This window comes from Cryptomeria japonica, chromosome 8 (assembly GCF_030272615.1).
Source record: "Cryptomeria japonica chromosome 8, Sugi_1.0, whole genome shotgun sequence".
Lineage (NCBI taxonomy): Eukaryota > Viridiplantae > Streptophyta > Pinopsida > Cupressales > Cupressaceae > Cryptomeria > Cryptomeria japonica.
The window spans coordinates 157,567,100-157,584,790 of record NC_081412.1 but is presented as its reverse complement, the minus strand read 5'-3'; the positions used below and the strand labels follow the sequence as shown (position 1 = coordinate 157,584,790).

General features: G+C 30.7%; 1 protein-coding gene across 1 annotated transcript; it reads right to left on the bottom strand.

The window, feature by feature from the left end:
• Positions 1-5,160: 5,160 nt before the first annotated feature.
• LOC131857564 (pathogenesis-related protein PR-4-like) lies at positions 5,161-5,735 on the bottom strand. Its single transcript, XM_059210239.1, has 2 exons — positions 5,484-5,735; positions 5,161-5,325 (listed from the first exon to the last, which is right to left on the bottom strand). Exons 1-2 carry the CDS (start codon positions 5,733-5,735, stop codon positions 5,161-5,163), a joined length of 417 nt encoding a protein of 138 aa, XP_059066222.1.
• Positions 5,736-17,691: the final 11,956 nt, after the last annotated feature.

Below are 17,691 nucleotides of genomic sequence, written 5' to 3'. Positions count from 1 at the left end.
CGAATGCTAAAATGCACATGAAATTAACTGAAATTCAGATTTGGGGAAAATGTGAAATTAGATGAAATGATATGAAATTCGAATTTGGGAGAAATGAGATGAAACTATATGGAATTAATTGGAATTATAATTTGGGAAATTGGAGGATTAATTAATTAATTTAAATAACTTAAATGAAACTATTTAAACTTAGGAAATAGAATTAATTAAATAATAAAGATTATTTAACTAAGGAAGATATCACAATTAATTAAGTAATTAATATTTAATTAATAATTGAGATATGGTTAAATGATTAAAATAATTTTAGAATAGAAATAGAATAAGTAGAAGTGTTGAAAGGCGATGATTTAGAAGAAATAGTTAATTTAATCAAATAATTAAAGAATTACTTAATTAAATAGATGAATAAATAGTGTAGAATTAATAAAACAAATTTAGGTGTCTACACATTCATAATCCTAATCTCAAAAAATATCAGTTTGAAAGGTATTCACTATTATAGACCAATCAACTTATATAGTACTATTTGTAGGATTTTCTCTAGAAATTATTGGTCAATAGACTTCAACCTTACTTGGACAAGATGATAACTCTAATGATTTATAAAGCGAAATAAAATCATTGATTCCTTCACAAAATTATCAAATCAATGGACAAATTAAAAAAAATAAAGTATTTTCCTAAAAATAGATATTTGTAAGACCTACAATAGGGTAAGTTAGATCTTACTATTTGTTAAACTTGATAAATTTGTCTTCTAAGGTAAGATGTTGAGACTAATTCAAAAATATGTTATCACTCTCAAATTATCCTTACTCGTTAATGGCATTCACCAAGTGTTATTTGAAACTGGAAAGGGCCCCAAGGAGGGGAATTCTTTATCCCCTTATTTATTTATCCTAATTTATGAACTACTATAAAAGAATATCTCAAACATGTTTCAAGCAAGGTATAAGACTTTCATCAATTCTTCAACTCTCATACCATCAAAATTCATGCATAAAATAGTTTTGTTTGTGTTTCCTTCTCTTCTTACATTTACAGGGTGGAAGAATATTCTCAATAATCGTGTTATAGTTTTTTACCTCCATATCAATTATTAAAAAGTATACTATTCTTTAGCATCAGGGAAGACCTCAAAAATCCACAAAATTTCTAGACCAAGAACTATCCAAAACAACAATTTTGACATCAATGACAACCATATCAACACACACTTCCAACAATCTTCTAATTTTTCATTGATAGAAACACTTGACCAATTTGAACACTCAACTAATCTACAAAACATACTTCTCTATAAAAAACTACATTCTCTTTCACTCCAAAGTAACTTTCCTCTTTCTCTCCCCCTTTTCTATCAAATACAAAGGCTACAACACCAACACACACTCGACTAGTCCTCCTGAGAGTAGCCACGACATTAATCTAGGAAAAGAAATAGTCATTAAAGCTCCCCTTGGAAAGATGCACTCTCATAATGCACCTAGTTAGAAGGAGGAGGGGAAATAAACACAAGATTCTCCTTAAGAAACTCAAATGTATCATTTTCCAATGACTTAGTGAAAATATCTTTAACCTGTTCTTTTGTAGAAAGATATTCTAACTGAACTTCCTTATCAACAACCTTCTCCCTTAAGTAGTGATATTTGATTGAAACATGTTTTGTTCTTGAATGGATAACTATATTATTTGAAATATGTATTACACTTGCATTTTCATGCATAATGGGGACTTATTCATCATATGTTACGTTGATATCTTTAAGAATCTATCTCATCCACATTACCTGGTTACAACAAGATGCTGCTACAATATACTCTACTTTAGTAGTAGATAGAGAAACTAGGTCTTGTTTCTTACTAAACTAGGAGACCAATCTATCTCCTAAATAGAAAGCACCACCACTAGTACTCTTTCGATCATCAACTATCTAGAACAACAAGTTTGACATCAATGACAACCACAATAACACACATTTCCAATAGAAATCACCTCAGACATATCTCTAGAAATATCAATATTAAATGATATTGCTTAACAATACCATTAGATAGATTAAATTATATCATAGCCAAGAAAGTCATCTCTAAAATATTATCATTCTCTCCAAAGATATTGAGGAAAGGTATATAGCTACCACTATGAGTAGGACCCAAAATCAAGAGAGGTCGAGATAAAAAAAAAATGGTTCACAACATGAATAATGTTTCTCTATAGTGATATCAAGAAGATAAATTTATTAGTGCAACTAATATCAACAAAGGTAGCTAGTGAATTTGCAAGATGGAGAACTACCAAGGGGATAAGGTGGCAGTGGGAATTATTGATGTTAAGGATGACACCCCAGATGATAGGGACACAAGGCTAGGGAGAAGAATGAGAGCAAGCACTAAAAGGATGCAAAGCCACAGTAAGGAAATCGACGAGATTAAGCGGGCAACGAAAAATATGGAACAAATGGATCTTGAAGCAGCGGAGATGCTTCAGAAATTAACCTAAGCCTAGACTACTATCGGTCTTTTTTGGTCTATAATCCACGTTCTCTTTTTTGCTGGTGTTTGGTTCGCTAGTTGTCTTTCCTTTGTTTGTTGTCTTTTTGATGTGCTGTAATGTTTATCTTTTGATTTTCTGACTGTACTGGGTTTCAAGGGCCCATCAAAACCTGTTTTCCCTTATTCAAAAACACAGGTAGCTAGTGAAAACATCAAGCTCAAAAACTAAATAATATCACCATAGAGAGATATAATAAAAACTAGAATTGAGACATTTTCTGAAAATTTTAAAGAATTTTCAACATTGAAATGATGTTGGGTTTGCAAACTGGACTATAGGAGGGTGAAAATAATGGATCTTTGTCAAATTCTTTATTCACTAGGATAGGAAGGAAATTTTCTTGGACAAATCTCTCATTCCATGTTGGAAAGATTAACAACCCATTATGAAGAAGAAAACTTCAAGAGATCCACCAAGAAGCAAACCAAACATAAGAGAATGTTTCAATATGAGAAAGAATAAACAATGGAGATTGAAACAAAATTATTGAGATGAATTAATATGATACAATGTACAAATGAGCCTTTCTTATATAGGCAAGAGATGATGAGGTAGTTACAACTACTCTTGACACAAAATTAAATGCATGATGCATTATAAAACTAATATTAAATAATGAGCACCAACTCATCTATGTCTAGAATGACTCCTAAGATAACTAACATGAACAATTTATTAAATGAGACTTCCATGTGACAAATGAGTCATCCTAAGTAAACTTAATATGTGTGATGATGTTCTAACTAGGAACCAGTTAGGATATGAGCTTATTCACAACAATAGATTAGGTAAATATTTGAGTTAAAATGGTAATAATTCTATTTAAAAATCACATTTATTTACTATTTTGATAAATTGAATGTACAATCTCAAATGTTGAGCTACTACCATAAAAAATAAATCTAGATGTATATATTTTCTAGCTTGATACTTACCGATGAGATCAAAATAATGCATTAGATACTTACAAAATTATAGTTTGATACTTAATTGAGGAATTTAATGTATTAAATATTTGATTAGTTCTCTTTTTCACTAACCCATAATTTCATTGAAACAAACTATAACCACTACCAATAGCATCTCGTACAAGATCAGGCACTAATATACAATAAAAAATAACCCATTACACCAAAATAGGGCCTTGAGATAGGGGACAATAGGACATCTGCTACCACAAACTTAACATAACGTCAAAAATACCACAATCTCCGATCAAGGAACCAATCCACATCAAGGTTCATTCCAAATTACTTAAATTCAAATCCAGCCACTAAAAACTTATCCGCTAAATGCTTAAAATTTGCATACAAAATTAAAAATAACGTTTGATATAGAATAAGCTATTAAATAGAAGAAATCACCTTCAAGTTTATATATTTGAAAATTTAATCCCTATAACTAGGAAGATGGGCATGATTGAAGAGAACCACTCATGTGGATATCATGTATATAAATGTCATGGGATAAGAAATTATTTGAATGGTTAAAAAGATGTAGTATCATATTGATAAAAAGAACTAAAGACTTATGACATCTAAATTATCACTCATACTATTCTAGTGAAACTAGGTGCTCAACCTTTTAGGAAGAAACAAAATCTCATAAATTCTTTTATGGAAGTATTGATATAAATATGCACAAGATTTATTATTTACAATATTTTTCTAGTTAGAAATTCTACTTGGGTTGCTAATCTTGTATTTGTGAAAGATTAATATAAAAATTAGACAAAGAGTGGGTTTAAAATATATTAATAAAACATCTAAAATGGATAATTATCATTTTCTATCCTTTGAGTAAGTACTATCAAATATTAATAAATATAGATGATGTTATTTCTGAATGGCTATTTTAGCTACAATTGGGTTATGCCAAATACAGAAGGTAGATAATAGACCACCTTCACTACTAAGTGGGATATGTTTACAACTAGAAGGATGGCCTTTAGTTTGATTAAAGCTAGAGCTATCATTTCTAGGGCCATGAATATTTTCTTTAAAGGTTTTATAGGAAAGTGAATCAATAATTGAATTAAAATAGTTGTTCAACTTAATTAATTATTGGTAGGAACAATTTAAATCGATATTGATGATATTGGATATACCCACTATTAAAAAACACCTATAATTTTCATTAAATGATTTATGAGCATAATTATTTATCATCCTATTGACCAAACACTATACAAAATAAATGATTGCAAAAAAAATACATACGTCACCAATAAACATATACATATTTATGCGTCTTAAATAGTGAATAATACATATAAATATCTTAATAATGCTTACAATTTATAGATTAATCAAATATTAATTTTAAAATCAATTAAGTGACATTATTCTTTATAGAAAAGTTTTCATTAGAAAAATATGGAAAAACAAAATTCCATACAAAAAGCATCCTAAACAGTCAAAAGCAATAGTTTTGCCAATTCCTTTCCATTTCTCTAAAGCACTTCGCATTTTTATGCATAAATAAAATTTATGGTATCTAAGAAAGAGTCGAACATAGAAAATCCATTATGCAGGAAAGTTTTTATTCAAAGAAAAACTGGTGAATTGAGGGAGCAGACATAATTGAGGCTGCGAATTTGTTCTAACAGTCCACGAACTTGTAGGTAGTAAGCAGATAACCATTATTCTTTCCTTGTCCATCTCCATCAATGGCATTAAAAGCATCTGTTTCTAACACCAATCCTCCATTTTGGCACTGGTCCAGAATTCGTACGGTCACATTTTCACTGGTCAAATCATTTTTCACCTGTAAGAATTCAACTGATTACGTAAGCCTTGAATAAACCGTATACAAATAAGCAAACATATTCTTATTATATATTTTAACATCACAAAATTAAAGGTTTATATTTAACAAGTAAAAGCATAAGACATTGTTTCTTGTAATTAGATGGCGGAGTTTACTTGGATGCAGGTGCCGCAGATGGAAGATCCCATGGGCTTGCCGGCTTGGTCACAATAGGCAGCCCAAAGGTATTCCTTGCGCCACTCTAGGGGCTGCTTAGAGTCAAATGTAGCACAAAATAGGCCATCAATGTTGTAATTACGACCAGCAGAATCATACGGATTAGACGTGGTAAACGTCTCGCCATTAACACAGAGTATGGAAGCCAGGAAGAAGCATAGAGCAATCCACCTCACAACCTTGGAAGCCATGATGATATGCTCAACACAACCAGAATACTATGAAACTGATTGTTGTGTTAAGGCAGGCGATATTGTTGTCAGAAGAATGACTCCTATGATTTATAGCGTTATCATTAGGCTTGTTCTCAATATTTTTTCATGTTGCCCATGTAGCCCTTGGCTTATTTGTTTGGAGTCAGTAATTATTCCGAGGATATTCAATAGGATTTCTTGGTTTGTTCAATGAAATCCGTAACAAGATTTCTTGGTTTGTTCTTTGGAATCGGTAACAAGATTTCTTGGTTTCTTCGTTGAAATCGGCAACGTACTATATTTATGTGACGATTTATGATGTATACATTAGGAAATTCAATTAATAAATTAATTATTGAGATCGAAGGCATTCTTCTTAGAATACTCGCTTGGTTAGGCAGAAGGAAATCATATTTATTTGATTATAACATTAGTTTGATTGTTGTTATAGTTTGTTTAAAGAAGTATTGTTCTGGAAAGGACTTTCAAATATATCTTTTAGTTTTTGTTAAATTTTTTCATGGTGGCCGTGCAACCCTAGGCTTATTTATTTGGAGTCAACTCCGGGGCAATCTGGATTATAGAATGGCAACACATATAAGTTCAAAGTTCGATATATCCAAGTCCGAGTGCGCATATGGAATGGGAACAAGAATAAATTTAAATTTTGATGGATCTAAAGTTCCTGATCAGTGATTATTTCGAGGACTTTCAATCAGAATTCTTGGTTTCTCAACGTATTAGAATTATGATAAGATTGTTCACCATAAACAAATGTGTGTTGGATAATATCTATTTCAAGCCTTTTTATTGGTCTTGGTAACTCTTTATATATATGTATAGATATGAATTTAATTCAGTTCACCATAAACCGTCTATTGAACTAATGCCAATTTAATTTAATTAAAAACCAATGAGCTAATAAAATAAACTAGATTAACAATTAGAATAAGATAAACACAACAATACGAAGATGTGAATTTATATCATCTCACAAATATTAAAACACTGATTTAAAATTATGTCTATTTAATTTTCAAATATGTTAAAATAGTAAAATCTATGTATTGAGACCATTTTAATGATTAAGATTCAAATATTTGAAAGTGATTGTATAAAGAAGGATTCATATTCAAAATAATGAAAGGCATGTATCTTAAATTAAATATGTTTTGTTGATCAAATATTTTTCTAAAAAGGGAATTTATGATCTTTAAGGCTTTTTATTGTTATAACTAGGAGTCATTAGCTATTTAAATAAATATTCATTTCTATAGTTTTTTCCATTATCAATTTGAAAATTAATTATTTCAAGAGATGCCTAGTTTACATGATTGTTTTATAAATTATAACATTTGTTATATAAAAAATCACTTTAACTATATTGATATACTTATTAACAAAGAAAAGAATACTAGTTTTTTTGTACATTATCTAACTAGAAAATCACATAATAATTATATAACTTTTTAGGAACCTAATTAATACAAATAGTACATAGATCGTAATTATTTAACAATGTGTATTTACAAGAAATGCATATAAGGAAAATAAAATAGATTATATGTATACTTTAATTAAAAAATAAAATGATTAAAATAAATGTATCATCATATTTACTCATATAGTTCTAGAAAACACACATATTAGGAAGTGAAATTAAATACAATATAATCTTAATTATATTTTCACAATGCATTTGTAGAGGTTTAAATTTATCCTTACATTGACTATCATTCAAAAGAAATTATCATTTGAAATATTCTCCATGTTGTGTCTTTATATATCAATGTTACTTCATATCCCCTATTTGCAATTGTTGTGTTTTTCCAATCTATGCCACCTTTGTTTTCCATGCTTAAATAAGTTATTTGTTTACTCATCTTCTACCTTCAATTCATTGCATTGAATTTTTTTAATATAATTCTTCTTACCCTTTCCAATTAGTTTCCACCATCTAACCCTATTTTAAGATTACAAAGGAATCATGATTGCACAAAAAAGCATCCCCTTATCCTACCCATTCATATTGGAAAATATTTTGAACTGAATTTCACCAAAAGAAATACTTGGTTAGCTACATTGATAACCTCATATAAACATCATCCATAGCAGTAAAATTGTCTTACAATTGAATTTTTCTTATAGCTAACTCATTAATATTAATTATTCCCATTATTTTCTTGTCCTTGGTAGAAAACCACTTTCTAGAACTTCATCATTTATAAAAAAGGATTATCTAGATAATTGAAAACATTCTTTAATATCTTATTATTGACCAAAACATCTCCCACCCTAATTTCCCTCCTTAGGGTGTATATTATTTTAACCTTGACTTTAACTTAAAACTTAATTGAATTTTGAAATTTATTAACATTTTCTAAATAATAACAATAATATGATTATAAAAATATTTTCATAGTAAATTATTAACTCAATCATTTTATTCCACAAATAAATTAAAAATGTAAAGTATGCATAATATAGCTATAAATAGTATTATAATGTCTTGATCTTAGATGGACACCCCAATTCCATTTACCTTTCATTGGTGACAAATGGTGTTCTTGGGTGGGATCACAAACCAACGTTTGAAGGTGATTTTCTTGGTATCAAATGTACTATTGTTGGTTGAAATCAAGATGGTTATGGGTGAGCACTTGATGGTGGTAGAAGAGTGATCTATGGCTAATACTGGTGTTTCCTCAAGGTTTATTGCATCCCTCCTAAATCTGGATGAGCAAAAAGATGTGGTTTTGTACCCTAGAAATGGTTATGATGAAGAAGGTTTTTCTCGGTGGAATTGAGGACATAATTATGGCAACTCATGTGAGTGTTGGAATTATCATGTTGAGTGATATTCAAAGTCTCCTAAACTAAGATGAAGTGTAGTCTAGAATCCATTCTTAGCTAACTCTTTTTTTGTGTCCCTAGCTCAACATCGTCAATGGTCATTTTGGGTTGCACATTTCTAAAGATCACCAATATAGAACCCATACACAATTTTGAATGGATTCATGACTTCATTGAGTTGGTATTGAGGGAGGATAATGGTGCTTGACTAATAATAGAAGGTTAACTATACTTTCTATAAATGATGTAATTAAAACCTACATAATGCAACTCTTGTAATGCAAGGGGTCAAGGTTGGTTTTATCCTATGTAGGGTAGAAGGTCTTAAGAATGATATAGTCTAGTTTTAAAAATAAAACATGATGTAACATAGTTTCATAAATCAATATAAACTATGCAATCCAAGATTGTGCCTTACCAATCAAAACTAAAAATATTAACTTGTCACATAATCATTGTCATATAAAGTGTCATTACATAGGTCATGTAACATATGTACATAATATAAAATTTCATAATATATTAACAAAATTGTATTGAGTGTGAGAACAATAGGGTGTGGATTGCGAGGTTGGAGAGATGCATTGAAAAATTTGATCAAGATCAATAATAATTTAATTTAGAATTTTGTTATAGGAGTGGCCATTGTGGGCAAAAAATTGAGATGAATAAGAAGAAAAAATAGCCAAAGATCAAAGATCAAGATAAGACGAAAGGAAAAAAGACCGCTACTTTTTCTACCTAGGAAAACATGTTAGACTAAATGGTGGAGAACTTGGACTACATATCTTAGTGTCCCTGTCTTTATTGTGATGCTCTATTTTTTGTTTTTTACTCTTCTCAATCTAATGTCTTTATATTTTATCATAACTATTTAGTGTATGTTTTATTTTTAAATTTTGATCTATTTGTGGTGACTAGATGGCTTGATCTCCAAGCCTTTTGTGATGGTTTTTTAATTTGAAACAATAATGGGTTGGGGCCCTTCCCCACTTAATGAAACCAAAAAAATTGAATTTTATAATAAAGGCTACAACATATGTGTAATATACAATAATTATGCTTAAATAAAATTTGTATGTGCTAGAATATTGGATATAGAAACCTGTAATTATAGGAAAAATATAACACCACTCCTAGAGTAGTGCATAAATAAATTGCATTCTTCAAGTTGTGATCATCAAGAGGGCTTCACAAGTAAATTTTTTTACCATATGTTTATTAATTATTTCATCAATTTCTAAGATGTTCAATGATCATGTTTGTATGTATATATGGTAAATAAATCAATTATTCTATTGTGTGGGTCTTGCAAGGACTTTTCAAGGCCTAATTCAACAATTGGGGGGTTTCACAACCAAGGATTATATTTTGTTTTTTTGAAGTTCATAGATGGTATTTTCTAAATAAGATAGCTTTTGATAGAAACAATGCAAAGTTCACAAACAATGGACAACTCCTTATAGTGCAAGTGTCTTATTATTTGGTGTTCCTTTTCATATTAATCAACAAAGTTTTTTGGGAGAGGAATTTGTGGTGGCTTCTTTTTTCTTAATTTCAATAAAATTCCTAGCTTCTCTTTGAGAACTTCCAAATAAACACATGGTATATTCACGTTCCATAGGAAAAGGTGAAGAGAAATTCAAGAAAAACTAGCACCTCAGCATGCCACTTGTCACAACTACACTTAATTTTGGAGTTGTGTGAGATTTTTTTAGTTAGAATTTGTGCCATTGGTAGTAAAAGGTTAAGGGACTAATAGGTGGGGATGACATAAAAGGAAGCTAGTATTTCCATGTGATATCACAACACATTTTGAGTGAGAGGAGTTTCTATCATATGTTGGAGTTGTGGCAATGGTTGAAGCAGCTAGTGGGACTAGCAAGAAGGGCTACCCATCTAGATTAAAAAGGGTTGAAATGTGTAATGATGGTTCTCTTCTTGAGCAAAGGAAAATCCAAAGAATTTTAAAAATCATACCATTCGTTATTGTTGAAATAATATGAATTACGCTCATTTAATGTCCTAGATGGAATAATTATCACACCAGTAATTAGTTGCAATTGTCTCATCATGGAGAGACATTTCAAAGGCTTCTAGTAGTATTCTATTACCTAGAGATTTGTAACAAGTTTCTAGGAGAAAGGTTACATATTTGTTCTCTTTCATTTTTAAAGGCTTTACAATTTCATAGAATTTCAGGAGTTCGGATCAATAGTTTTAGCAATAGTAATAGAAGTATTTTTTATTTCTCTAAACCTTAGTAGGTGCCCCTCATGCGAAGGATGTTGAATAGACTAGAATACTGAGAGAGGGGGTGAATCAATATTACCTAAACTAAACAATTTAAAATTTGGAAATTTAATTTGATCTCAATTAACCTTAGCATAAAAGGATATATGCAATAGAAATAAAATGCATGACATACACAACCATAAGAGAGACACCAAATTTTTTATACGTGGAAAAACCATGAAGAGGGTTAACTCTCAAGATAACATAACTAGTTATATGGGATTACAAAGGCTTATTTCTAGAGGACTCAGGGCTTGCAGGGCTCACTACCCAAATTACAATGGCTTACTGCCAGAAGGTTCATTGCCAAGAAAAATAAGTATGTACTTACATATACATAGGATTAGTTCTCGTTAAGCTAGACATCACAATAAATTCTTGTAGTAGATCTAGTTAAGAAACTCTGCAACCCATTCACTATCTACCTGCTCCAATCACACATAATCAATGTCACACTAGATTTTCCTTTCTTCTTCACCCACAAATATCATATCTCTCACTCTATCGCTCATCACCTTCTCGCCACTACTCAGTACATAACATGTATATGTATATATATGTATGTATTGATAAGAATATACATCAAGTTGACCTCAAAGACACTGTCCCAAATGATACTCCAATGGCCAAATCACATGCTACAAGCATCGAAGAAAAACAACAATAAAAACATTCAGGGTTGGCCTGACCCAGAATGAATATATCCTCGAACTTCCACAAGAACACACTTTCGAAGCATAAGGAGCATGACCCAGCTCAGCATAAAGAAGTTAAAGACATGAACAACAAATCATCAAAATATTATCATTAGAAATAAAGAACCAGAGGTAAACGTATCTCATAGAACTATCAAACACTGCACAATAGAATATATTTATGGAGCACAAATTCTGGAGCACAACTTCTGGAGCACCAAAATTTGAATAAAATAATCTTAAGTAATGACTACTAGCATATCAAAATTATGTTACAATATCTGCAATGAGACAAATATGGAGAGCACTGTAATCCTAGAATCAGTCAACTAAATACCACCAGACTACATTATCATTATAGAATGTACATCCAGAGCATGAAACCAAAGACCAAAACTCAGACATCAAGAGAAACGTATTCACATACAGAGAATACATATTTTTGGAGCAAAAAACTATTGGAAAGTATATTAGCAACATACATACCTAGCTCCCAATGCTTTGTACACTATATACAACATCTGGACAAATCCAAATCACCAAGTTTGACATAAATGACAACCGATCAAGTATTTCTAACATTATCCCCCTTTGTCATTTATGGCGAAACATTTATACTCAACTTTTTTGCTATACATAAAAAACTTATCATATCTCCCCCTTATATAATATTTCCGTAATTCTCCATATTTTTCAATATTTCTCCCTCTTTGACATCAAGTACAAAGTGTAGTAAAAATAGTACCACAAAAACTACACTACAAAAGATAGTTCAGTTACACTTTTACGAGAAAATTCTCTTATACTTCTCTTTGAGTTCCAAAAGAAAGGTTTTCCAAGAATTCATAGCCAAACTAAGACTCACACCTAAACTGTCATTTTCCACCAACAAATCAACAACATCAAATAAGGAACTCGAGATTGAGGGGTTCTGCACACACTTTCTTCCTTCAATAAGAATACCAAGAAGATGTTCCTAACCTTGCCTCAACTATCTCCTTCACTTTCCAAAAGGTATTCACAACATCTTCTCGCTACCTCTAGTAAAATTTATAAGGTTAGACTACAAATAATTTATCTTATTTCTCTTAGCACCATCTCTGTCACTAAAAATGTTAAATGATTTACCAATGGAATTCAAGTTGGATTGAATGGAACCAATCTTAGCTTTGAAATGTTCAATAGTTGTAAGCCACTAGAGATAATACGTATATACTTTGGTTGCTTCTCCAACACAATCTTTCATTTCCTTAATGCTTTTAGACAATCTCTTCTAAGCATATGCACACTTTTCCTCCATATCTTCCTGAACTTCATCTTTTCCAATAGATTGTTTAATAGATTGCTTCAAATGGTCTTCAAGTAAACCAAATAGAACATCTAGAAAGATATTTGTAAGATTATTTATAGTAATGCTCTTCTGGAGAAAATAATCAACTAAAACATCCTCAATCTTATCTTGATCATATGACACTTACACAAGACACAAATCTCCAATCTTCTGTAAACCATCTACTTCCTCAAGCATACTTAAAATGGTTTAAGCTCTGTAGGGGTCATCTTCATCCATACTACCTTATTTCTTCTCAACTAAAGCCACCTTTCCCTTAGCTTCTATAGATGGTTCTGGATCATCAAGAGAACTTGTCTCTTTGTTTTCATCACTTTTCTTTAGCTTCATTGGTTCCAGAGATAACACATCAATCCTTCTCTTCAAACTATTTCTACTAGAGGAGGGACTTTTCTCAGGAGTACTGATAATATTGGGAACCGAACTAGAGAACCGCATCTTCTGAAGGTTCATGAAATGATTCTTGGATACATGATCTTTGTCTAGCAATAAACTTAGATACTTGTAAATTTTCTTTCCAATAGAGACTTTTTATTTCCACACAACATTATATTTTAATGGTAAAGATCTTGTTAAATAAAGAATTAAGCGTGCATGGCCAAAGAACTAAATTGAAAAGGATATCCCTAATCTTTTGAGATGGTAATATTTTATATTAATTGTGTCATAATAACTTACACAAATCAAAATATTTTCTTTCTTTTACCATTTGATGTGCAATATATATTGTTATCCCCAAAGTTGATCCTTCTCTATTTCTAAAATAAATTTTGTAAGAAACTCCATAAGCAACATACCTCACAATATGGTCGATGATTGTATCAATTATCAATGCCCATTGATCACCCATGATGCCAGTTAGGGTTTTCACTTCTTTGTTCTTAACTGATCTCTTCACTGGAATGGATCCAACATCACAAAGACTAGAAATAGCTGATATTTCTTCCTTCAAAATTGGATAGTGTTTTTCTAGCATCATATGACCATCCTCAATATCATTCAAAAGGAATTTTATCAAATCCTCATCTACAAACCATGGAAAATTTCTCCAAATATCCAAACCTTTGTGCCCTAAGTCTCTAATTTTCTCTTAATCTTCATTTGATAAGGAACTTTCCAATTTTCTAATTTTCTCATGAGCATATTCTTCCAAAAGTACATTTTCCAATTTTCAAGTATTTCTACTGCGAGATTCTCTCACAACTAACTTATTTGGATCCATAGAAAAAGATGTAAAGAAAAATACCTTTTTGCGCTAACCCTACTCTAAATTTCCTTTTTCTCTTCAAACTCTTCAACAGAGAGATGCAAAAATAATCTTAAAAAGTAGATGTTTAATATATTTGATATGCCTAGAGTTCTGCAATAAAAAATTCTCTTGTCATAATGACGTCAACTGAATATTGTACTTCTACATACACAATCTATTGGAGCATATAATGCATAACACCAACATAGCCAACATGATCCATGCTAGCATGCACAATCCACCACATGCATTTCCTTCATGACGGAGGGACAAATAAATTTTTCTTTGAATCTCCCCCTAAGCCAAAGCTACCAAATCAACTTTTGAAGGAAGAAGCACATATACCAGACTCAAGTGTAGAAAACCCAATCACTTTCTTATTTCTCCATACCATAGCATTCTTCTTCTTCGGTAAATTTTATTTTACCAGTGCATTCACATTCCTGCATTTGTTATCAAAATGTCCATACTTGTTGCAATTGTAACACTTGATATTCCTCTATCTTGAATTCATTGGAGTTGTTATAGATCTACACTGATTATCTCTATGACCAAATCTATAGCATATGTGACAATAACCTTGAAAGGTTTTATTCATAAGTGATCCATTTACACCATTCATAAACAGTCTATAATTTGTATTCATGACTTGATTACTGCAGTTATTAGCCTTGTGTACAAAATATTTACAATTAAATCATTGAGTAATTTGATTTACTTTGCTCCTACATTCTATAGCTTTATATCCAAAATATTTTCATTGAAAACAATAACCATTGAATAATGGATACCTTTGAGCATTTGGTTACTGAACCAAAGGTCTATTTGCAGCAGGTCCTAGATTTGGGACCTTGGTTGAATCTTCAGATTTCTTCTTAGCTTCAACCTTCTCCTTGTCTTTGCCTTTGTGATTTGTATTTGAGCATTCACTAGAAAAGCCTAATCCTTCTTTCTCCTTATGATACTTTTGCATGGTCAATAGTTTATCCAATAATGCACTACGTTCACTAAATTTTTCTTCTGACTTCAACTTTAATAATTCTTGGGTGGCTGCAAGAAATTGAGTCACACTTTTGGGCAAAAAGTGGAATTGTTTTCTCTATTTTTCAATTTTTTTGTCAATTGATGTCAAAATTTGAGGCACTTAGAGATTGAATCTAAAAAAACTTCAGTAATAGAAAATGTAGTGCTCGGAGTCTACTTTTTAAATATGTACTTTATTTCAATACCCACATGGTAGAAATATCTTTTTAGTAGGCATGTTTAAAAACCACTTTTTCAAAATGCTTGTTTCAGGACCATACCACATGTGTATGGCCACCATTTTTTGATGCAAATAAATGAATTTTTCCAGATCCTTCAAGGAAATGATACCTAAGATACCAAATTTGATGAGAATATTTTTTCTTTTTTTTTTATTGAATATATTTTTTAATTAATTTTTAATTTACAATAAAGTACATTTTCAAAACATCTGGTCTACGGCCACCATAATTTGATGAAAATTTCATATTTTTTAAATTTGTTTTTTTTAACTTTAAAAAGAAATTTATGTAGATTGATGTCATATAATTTATTTTTCTAAAAACCTAAAAAACATTGGAAATAATTATTAAAATTTTACTGAACCTCAGTATTTTAGGTTTAGGTACCACTTTTGATTAATAAATAATGAAAAAATAATAAATATAATCTTATCACTATAAAATTTACATTTTTGAAATCAAGATAGTGAGAACTCTAATGGGTTTTTGTTTCATCAAAAAATTTGATTAGGAAGGCCCTCAAAAAATTAGGCCAAGGCAGAAATCTGATATTCTTTTGCCTTAGCCATTTTTTGGAGGTCTAAGCATAGGCTTGGTCCCACCAAGCCTAACACAAAGCCAAAAACAAGGTAGAGGGTTGTTTCGCACTCCACCTTTTATGAAATGGGTGCCCGTTATTTGAAATTCAAAAAACGGGCGCCCGTTTTTCAAAAACGTGTACTCGATTTAAAAACAAGCACCCGTTTCATTCAAATAATAGGTGCCCATTTCTTAAAAGATTTGTTGGGTAAAAAACTAGCCCACAAAGACAAATTTCAATGATTGAATGATTATTCAATCATTATCCAATAGGTTTGATCTGCAGAGAGAATATTTATTTAAATAATTCTCTTTTCTTGTCTTGTTATCGATTTGACAAGGAGATGCATTCGAATTTGAATTTTGGTGCAGCCATGGGATCAAATCAATGCAGAAAGAGACAAAGGAGGATCTAACAATTGAAGACATTGCAGCAAATAGAGAGAAGGATGCAAAACATCAACGAGAAAGAAGAGAAAGAATTAAACAATTGAACAATGTTGGAGCTTCAAGTTCAACAATCATTTCAGAAGCGAAGAACATCGAAGACACCATAAATGTTGAAGAAGGAAACACAATAGAACCAAATTTAGGTGCATCTTCTAATCCATTATTGGATACACGTATGTCTTCATAGCCCCATGTTTATTCTCATGAACAAATTGGTGATTTAGTAGAAGCAAGTTACTCATTAAATCAAACCTCATTTGAAAATAAAACCCCAAATGAAAGTAAAACTCAAATTGAAAATAAAATTGAAACCGAAATTGAAACCCCAATTGAAATTGAAAATCAACCGGCAATTGAAATCAATAATGTGGATGTAGACATGGAAACACCAATTGAAAAATAAACATGTTTGAATGATAATGAAATGAATGAATATTTTCAAATTAAAAGTGATGTTCTAGACAATCTTCCTGGCTTGGTTTCATGGAGACAAATTAGGACACATGCAAATAGATTGTTTAAACAATTTTTTTATAATAAGAAATTTGGGTTTCAATGTCAATTAATGTTACAACTCGTAGACGTATAAATCTAACCACTTTCCTAAGTGAATATTTAATATTCATTTTAAACCCCATTCCCCTTATTAATTAAATTCTATTTAATTAATTTCTTTATATCCATCTATTTGATTAAATAAATTACTTGATTTATTTAATTAAGTTCACGTAGGCCTTTTCTAACCTTTAATTAAATAAATCACTTTATTTAATTAATTTCCCTTTCTCCCCTTTTAATTAAATTGATCCTTTTAACTAAATAAATCTAATTTATTTATTTAAATCCCCCACTTGTATTTATGCAAGTTGCATCTATTTGATTGAAATAAAGTAATTTTATTTTAATTAAAATCCCTTTTCTCTCCACTTGCATTTCCCTACATATCCCACTTGTCTCCTAAAAACCTTATAGATTCTTCTAATCACTTCCAAATTAGCCTAATTCATCTCCTAAATATTGTCACAATCCTAAGCAAAGAGAAGTCACTTCTCAAAGTCTCCAAAGTCTTTGAAAACCATTAAAGGCTTTATGTCCTCAACAAGTTAACCCTCAAAGCCTTCCAAACCATTTAAGGCTCTTACATAACCATTAATGGTTAACTCAACCTTCTTGCATGATTAGAGACTTTCTCTCTATCTCAACCCTCATTTAACCC